Source organism: Octopus sinensis, linkage group LG1, assembly GCF_006345805.1.
Source record: "Octopus sinensis linkage group LG1, ASM634580v1, whole genome shotgun sequence".
In the NCBI taxonomy this organism is placed as follows: Eukaryota; Metazoa; Mollusca; class Cephalopoda; order Octopoda; family Octopodidae; genus Octopus; species Octopus sinensis.
Window position 1 is genome coordinate 208,585,941 of NC_042997.1, and position 9,038 is coordinate 208,594,978.

The 9,038-nt window shown below is 34.6% G+C and overlaps 1 protein-coding gene across 1 annotated transcript in view; it reads left to right on the forward strand.

Annotated features, from left to right (window-relative positions):
* Positions 1 to 7,266, forward strand: part of LOC118765385 — a 23,860-nt gene extending 16,594 nt beyond the window's left edge. The window contains exons 2-4 of the mRNA XM_036507366.1: positions 924 to 930; positions 5,137 to 5,141; positions 5,448 to 7,266. Coding sequence (XP_036363259.1) covers positions 5,458 to 7,266 — 1,809 coding nt within the window. The 5' untranslated portion in view covers positions 924 to 930; positions 5,137 to 5,141; positions 5,448 to 5,457. The remainder of the gene's footprint in view (positions 1 to 923; positions 931 to 5,136; positions 5,142 to 5,447) is intronic.
* The last annotated feature ends 1,772 nt before the right edge of the window (positions 7,267 to 9,038 follow it).

A 9,038-nucleotide genomic window follows, 5' to 3' on the forward strand; every position in this document is an offset into this window, starting at 1 on the left:
AGACTAAACATCCCTGAATGTTTCATCCGGATCCATCCAGCAGTTCTTGAGATATGTTTTCCACGGACAACCAAACAAGCAAACACGACTGAAAACAATACATCTGCCTTAGCGAAGGCGGAGGTTATAATGATGATGATGATGACATTAACAGGCAGTGGCTTTCATGGCTTCTCATCTTAACTGATTGGAAGTGTTATCATGTACATTGTTTTGTCTTGGTATAAAAGTTGTGCTACTGTAATTATTCTAGTCAATACCACAGATTTGCTTGTCAGTTGTTTGACCATAACCAGTTGAACATGTCCCTTAGTGGTTGACGATATGTGCATCTCTGATCCCGAGCAGAAGTAGTGGAGGTGCATCATAGTCGTGTGTTGAAAGGAAATGTTAGAAGTTTGGACAATCCAGCTTTGGAAACTTGGGTGTTTCATTCAACATACTTAAACAACCCTTATTCAGGAACCGTTTGTGTGGGATGGGCTGATTGACCAGAAGAAAATTCTAACTGGGCCCCACCTGCAAGGTCATGCACTGTTTATCTTGGTATGAGATCACCATGTCGCGCACATTTGGTTGTGATGCATGTGCCTGGTGTACCCTTATCAGACGGGTAGTCATGATGGGTATATTGGGCTTCGTATATTTTACCCAAGTGTCACTTTGATGGCATGCACTGCTCTCTCACTCAATAATAATAATAATAATAATAATAATAATAATAATAATAATAATAATAATAATAATAATAATAATAATAATAATAATAATAAAAATGATAGTAGTAGTAGTAGTTGTAGTAGTAGTAGTAGTAGTAGTAGTAGTAGTAGTAGTAGTAGTAGTAGTAATTATACACAAGGTCTCAAATATGAGAAGAGACAGGTAAAAGCACGTCTTTTCTTTACGAAGGAAGTGAAATATAGATCAGCTGTCGTCACGTCACAGCGACGAGAGATTCGAGTGAGAGAGAGAGGGAGAGGGGAACGGTGGCGGGGAGAGGAGTAGAATAGGGAAAGGGTAGGAGAGAAAAATGAAATGGAAGAAGAATAAGAGAGGGAGATAGATTGACAGAGAAGAGATAGAAGAAGAGTGTGCATTGTAATTATTAAGATAAAACTTATTGGGAAAAGGATGCCTGGCGTTCGATCATATATTAATATAAATAATATATAAATATATACATATATATATACATGTATGTACATACCTACATGTATATATATATATATATATATATATATATATATATATATATATATATATATATAATATATATATATATATATTGATAAAACGGTAAGATAACAAAAGAAAGAAAGAGACCTCAATATTATGTCAATAGAGGAAATTCATCTATATAATATGTTACATTACTCGGTAGTCAAGATAAAACTCTGAGTTTCAGATGCCGAAGTGGAAATCCACAACACCATCTCTTCGGTTATCTGGCTATTTGAAAACGTTATGAAAAAATACCGTTAAATAAAGGGAAATTACTCTGTTATAACTCTGCTTGCCTGCGTACTTATACATCGCTCGCATTTTTCGTCATAAAAATTATATAAAAATACATAAAAAATATATAAAAAATATATAAAAATATATAAAAATATATAAATTCTTCTTGGGACATAACATAGAAAGCATGTTCTATCTGTTTTCCTTAGGGGACCAAAAACGTAACAGAAATTTAGTCACATGTGGGCATGATCCGAAAAGCTCTGTCCTTGTATTTAGACATGTAGTAGGGTCTAAGCTGCTTTTCCAGATAAGCCATCTCTCCATGTCGCATAGACCGCACCTTCCGCTGCCGTTAGTTTAGGGCTTACATCTGGCCAAAATCTTCCATTGTATGTTATAATCGACACCTTTATCTCTTAAAGACCAAATATGATTAGACAATTGTGTCGCTTTTCTTTTGTTCCAGTGCCTAAAGCTCAAAGTGTGGTTATTGAACCTGGCCTTGAAATTACCCTCTGTAAGGCCCACGTATTTCTTCGTCGAAACGATGTCTTTAGTGGTTATAGAGTTTACGGTAGCTTCATATATGATGGTCTTGGACATGCAAGCTCCATTTAGCGGGCACAATTCTTTATTCCTGCATGAACAGCTGTTTTCTTCTTGTGTTTTTTGTATGTTATGTTTGATTATGTTTTTAAAATTGGTAGCTGAACTAAAGCTAATTTTTAAATTGTGTCTATTGAAGAGTTTCCTATAAGTATGGTTAACTGGAAAATGTCTATCTATCAGTGCTAGGAAATATTTACCTATATTGAAGGCCACCTCGGGTGAGTAAGGGGGCGTAAACCAGATGACCTTCCTATTTCTATTATTCCTTTTCCTTACTGTTGGGCTAGTGATAGGTGTATATTTTATTTTATCGCTAAAACCACTATCATTTAAAGCCTCATTATAAACAGGGGCAACGCTACTGAAGATGTCCTCATCAGATGAGAGGCTAGAAATCCTCTTACTAATATTTTTAACTATGCGATATGGAGAGATGGCTTATCTGGAAAAGCAGCTTAGACCCTACTACATGTCTAAATACAAGGACAGAGTTTTCGGATCATGCCCACATGTGACTAAATTTCTGTTACGTTTTTGGTCCCCTAAGGAAAACAGATAGAACATGCTTTCTATGTTATGTCCCAAGAAGAATTTATATTTTTTATATATTTTTATATATTTTTATATATTTTTTCTGTATTTTTATATAATTTTTATGACGAAAAATGCGAGCTATGTATAAGTACGCAGGCAAGCAGAGTTATAACAGAGTAATTTCCCTTTATTTAACGGTATTTTTTCATAACGTTTTCAAATAGCCAGATAACCGAAGAGATGGTGTTGTGGATTTCCACTTCGGCATCTGAAACTCAGAGTTTTATCTTGACTACCGAGTAATGTAACATATTGTATATATATATATATATATATATATATATATATATATATATATATATATATATATATATATATATATATATATATATATATATATATATATATATTATATATATATAATATATTATATGGGTGTGTGTGTACATATTATTAAAATAAAACTTATTTGGAAAAGGATGCCTGGCGTTCGATCATATATTAATATAAATAATATATAAATATCTATATGTTTATATATATATATATATATATATATATATATGTGTGTTGTGTGTGTACATACCTACATCTATATGTTTATATATACTTATATATACGTTCTGCTAGCCCGCAGAACGTATATACACCACTATAATCTACTATACATACATATATCTGTACATACAGATATATGTAAATAGCCGCAAGCCCCCTTGTACACACATGTGTGGGTTGACATGTTGACAGAAATCATTAGATTATAACAATCTAAAACTTAGCTCAGTTGGAATGTGAGTAATGCTTCCGGTATCAAATAATTGATAAAAGTAACAATTAAAAAATAATCATTCTTTTCTGACCAATTTTGTATACACATTCGAATTTGCGTTCTTAGCAGCATACAGAAAGAAATTACTCTCCTAGAAGGAACCAAAAGTTGCAACTATGTGAGTTTCAATTCTTTTTTATTATTTTCAGTTTTATCCACATTTTCTCACAATATTGTAATACAAATTCTCTCTGATTATTCCCAGCTACGTCACCAGTTATATATTTAGACATACATTTATATAACTATATTCATACATATTTTCGCAACCGCTGAGTTAGGGACTTCAGATCTGAAAAGGCTCTGAGCTCTTTCAGCTAAACATAGCCTACATGTATTTGATCCATTAACATAAGGTATGGATTTCTCAATTATTTTCCACCTAATCACAGCGTTTCGGTAGCTTTCAAACTACATACATGATTAGCCAACTTAATAGCTCTGCTGTTGTCCTTACGCGCCCAATCAGTTTCACATGATATGCCACTCTTCTATTTATTCTCTATAACTTCTGGGTGAGTTACCTCGGTCTTATATAGTCTAAACAAAAAGTGGATTAGACTGACGTGGAAGGCACACTAGATGCCGGAATATCGTTCAACCAATTTCGCATGATTCGGCACTCTTCTACTTATCGAGTGTTGTGTGCAACGGATAATACTACCTATGAGTTGGGCAGCAATTACGTTACAACATCCGGAAACGAGATGCCTAGGATATAAAACCACCGCATACAAAAAGGGTTCCACCCGACGAACGATTCCGTTGGAAGACACTTTCGAGTCTCTGCTGTCTTCGTCAAGAGCCCCGATTCCTATACTTAATCGCTTCTTCCTGCTTACCGTGTTCCCTTCTGTTATATTAGGCACCTCTTCAGTGCTGTAGCTAAAGTGTGTGCTACCCGGAGCAGTCCTTCAATTTGCAGTCCCCGGACTCCGACAAGAATATACATTACACAGTGTGTATATCGATTGTTGCATTCCACGGTGCGTAGTGTCCATCTCCCGACATTAAAACCAATATTATTTGATTTCAATACAGCCTGTACAGACTTATAGCCTACAGCATATCCCCATAAAAGTGCCGCCTGGGACGGACCTCGCCCTCCGCCCCGTTCTAGCTAATTTAGTGCTCTTCTTCAATGTCGGCCAATACAGCCGTTACTATTAATCAAATGTTTTTTTCTGACATCACGTCTGCCGCTCTTACATTCACACCGCATCGGCAACGATATGAAGATTTTAGGATTAATTCTTCACTTTAGAGAAAGGTTCTTGCTTCGATGTATGTAGAGAATCTGACATAGACCCTACTGCATTGTCTGCCACGAGTGCTAAAAGTACTTTGACTCTGAACAAATTTCAGGCACCTTTCTACATAGACTGGAATTCGTTTTTCCACTCACCTTCTATTTTGCTTTGTGCAACGGTAGGTTATCACGCATCTACTATGTTCTGTAGGCTCTGCTTTGGTTACCATTTTCTTGAACTGTGATAGCCATTACATTTTTAAATCAATCTTTGCTGATATCTTCACTGCGATTAGCCTGACCTATTGGTCTGTATACTAACGGATTGACCTGCCACAAAAGTCCTAATGGCGATGAGGATATCATTGTTTGATGGTGCAAAACTGGATCTTACATTGACGAGATAGTGTTTGTGGTGGTGGTAGTGAAGGTGGCTTCTTTGTTTTGTGAGAAATTGTCTGCTTGCAACAGGAGTAGCGATTCCTTGAGGTCAGGTTTTCTTGTAACTCAGGATGTTTGCGGTGGCTTTGCTTGAATGTTGTGGCTGTGGTTATCACTGTTTCTACCTTCTCCTTTAGTTTTTACCTCCGGTTCAAAATACATCTTCCTCTTTTCGAATAGTTACAAAAAATGTAACTAAAATGGTTCTTCCTTATTACTTTCAGTTTTATAATGAATATTTTCTGTTTGAAATATCTATGGAATAATGAACCTAAAACGAATCTTCATTAATTTATGTATTCTATTTTCTTTTTATTACAGATAACGAAATATGGCTGCCATGCAGACGACAACAACAGCAACCAGTTCTCTTATTCTTTCAATCATTCTTATTATCACACTAACCTCACTAAACATCGAAGCGAAGGAACTCGATAATGATTGCGAAATGAAAATCCCTCCCAATGTCAGTGAGATTTTATCTCGTTTAGTAAAATTGGGAAAAAAGGTTTTCCATTTTGAAGTCCATTTATCAAACAAGACACTTGATGACCTTCTTAATCCTGTGCCATTGGATTATTTTGCAAACGCGAGACACTTTACCTGGATTCCAGATGAACCAGACGGTTTAATAGCATATAAAAATTTCTACTATGATTTCTCAAGTTACTCTTTGAATTTGTTAGATGTTTACATTGCTCATCCAAGAATTGATATCGATATAAATTGTACAAAAGAAAATATTCAAAGACGCGATATAATAAATTTGATATTCGAAGAATTGAAAAGATTCATATTTACACAAAAATCGATAATGGGAAAATCTGGTTACATGTGTTTTTTTATAAATTTGTCTCAAGACATCAAGAAAAACAATCCTTTCTCATTTGAAGCTTACAGAAGACTTGGTATGAATCGGAATGTGCTGAAGAAATATTGCTGCGAACTCCATAAAAATGAAAGCCATGTTTATCATCCAAAATCCATTTGTGCTGGAAATATTATTAACGTCAGTAGGTTTCTCAATTTTGAAAAAATCGTCGCAGCGGTTTTATGCGCATATTTCCCATTGTTTATTAATTTTGTATCAAAAGCTAAATTACCTTCATTTTGCCGTCAAAACACATTGCCATACAAATTAGAATGGATCAACGAAAACCATAATACTTACAATTTCACTGATATTCTGTCCTGGTTATTTTGCTTTCACCATTCCACATTCTTTGCCTCAAGACTAAGAAGATTCTTATTTATTCTGTTTCCTCTTTCAATAATTTTCCTGGATCTTTTGATGCATTACTTCTTTTTATATGAAACGATAGAAATTCTTTACCAAGATGGTATACCATTGGGACATCGCGCCTTAATATTAGGAATCCCAGAAAGTTATGAGAATACTGATGGCTTTTTTGGTGGTCCCTTTGCATGGTTAATCTGTTACGTATCTTTCAACTTTATCCTCTTCGTTCTTCCCAGTCGAACAAGTGAGACTATCGCTTATAATACATTACATCAAAGATCCACTTTCACGTTTCTCATTCAAAATAAGAGTTTATTAGAGAAGTATGGCAGTTTAAATGTTTCTACACAACAGGATTATGATCTACTCTATGCAATAATAAAAGCTAATATTTCTACTGCTCTAAACCCAAATTTCTGGTATTTAATAATTTACACTTGGATCAATCGTATCAAGAAAATTTGGTTATATTACTACAGGAGAAATATTTTCTGGAAATTCATTACACTTTGGCTCTTTGTTTCCATTACAATTTTATTTGCTGTATTTTCTGTCTGTGAATTATTTCTGTGCCTCATGTATTACGGAATCCCATTTGTTTATTTGATTTTAACTTTACCATTAAGTTATTCTAGAGTTTATATTTTCCCACTCAATGAGAATCCAAATTATATTTTTAAGATTGTTGCTGTACTTCTAACTTTTCTATCCTTACCGTTTTGTATATTATGGGAATATTCTTCAATGTACATTTTTGTTATAACTTTGAAAGTTCTATGTTCCTATATATTTACAATAGCTATCGCAGTACTGGCTAAACCTGATAATGTCGGTGACCTATGGTTTGCTGCCATGTTTTTTGTGTATGGCGTTACAATTGCGAACGCCATCATGAAGTAGTATCAATCAGTAATAGTTAATTCTGTAAAGCTCACGAACATTTTTCGTCCAAATTTAGTTCAGACAAGCTACGGAGAGGAATTCATAAATGCCAATTTGTTCAAGACAATTGTTAACCGTCATTTTCCATTGAGATTCGAGATTGGTAAATCCATTGTAAAACTGTTTCTAATCGTATCCTTTTTCTTTGCTTGCAACAACATAATAAGTCGAGAAGACTTGGACTTATCAACGTTCACAAGGATTACTTTGATATTGATGACGTCATTGATACCGAATCTTTTGTCGATAATGAATACTGGATTTGTTCTTGATATAACCCTGTCAGATAAAATCGTTGAAACAATCAAATCATATGAAGAAGAGAATGAATCTCATCTCTTTTAATCAACGAAATGATATTAAAAATATATATTATTCGTAGCTTTATATGTTTTCTGCAAGTATACCCTGCATATTGTATCATAGGCTATACATTCACAGGCAGGCGCAGCTAGTTAATATATGCGTATACATATACATACATTCATATATTCATATTTACATGCATGCGGTCAAATTCATATACAGAGTTCGATGGGTAAATTGTCACCATTTAATCATTTTAATTTCGCGCATGCGCATTGTTTTGGGGGGTTTTAGTCGACTACACAATATTGTAGGGTCAGTTGGGCACCATGACACAATTCACTCTGTCAGAAATTTAGAAACGACATGCTGTGCTGCTTGGCATTCGCGCCGGAATCTCCAATACAAAGATTTTAGTGTGAATCTGAGGAGAGGGCAGAGGATTGGGAAGGGGTTGGATGAGTCTAATGGTGATTACGAAGGGACGGCAGCTCGGAAACTACACTCTGATCATTCTGATAAGAACAAAAAGGCCTCCTGAAGTTGTTGGTGAGATCCAGGCCATGATTGACAACGATCCTTCCAAGTTAATCTGGCCCATTGCCAGGGACATGGGAGTTTCTATGGAACCTCACCGCATACCTTATAGCATACCTTTGGAACCTCACCGTTCAAACTGACAGAAAGAGAGATGCGAATAGGCCAGACATTATATTGGAGGATTTCAGACAAAAACCATGCCTCCCCATTGATATGATTTTCTTAATCGACATAAATGTATGTGTCAAGAATTACCAAACACTGGGCAAGTTTAAATATCTTGAAATAGAAATTGGCAAAACGTGGATCCTCAAGACTAAAACAATACCTTTGTGATCGGTGCCCTGGAATAACAGCAAAAGGGACTGATTGTTACCCATGCTTGATAGAAATAAAAAAAAATGTAAGAATTTCTGAAAATAGTGCTCATAGGAACTATTCATATGCTACGTAAAATATTGTCCATGTAATTCCCCAAAACATTTTAATCCGTAAACAGTGTGAAAATACTTTTAAATGTACATAACAGCAAACACCTTTTACTGTCACCTTAACATCAAAACATCATCTTATAATGAAATTTCTTTGAAAATAAACTTCTAATTTACTTATATTTCGACAGACATTCTCTACAACAATACAGCAGGGGCCTTCTCGTAAAACGAGAGTAATAATTTCCCATTAGTAGTAATGTTATAAATCGTTATTCGTTCCCAGAACAAAATATTTGACTTATAAAATTTATAAAACTCTTAAATAAATGACAATAAAACAAGAGTAACATGTAAAGAATATTTTATGTTAAGTACAAAACTGTCAAGATCATCTTTATATATATAAAACTGAGAATGTGTGTGTGTCTGTCTGTCTGTCTGTGTGTTTCC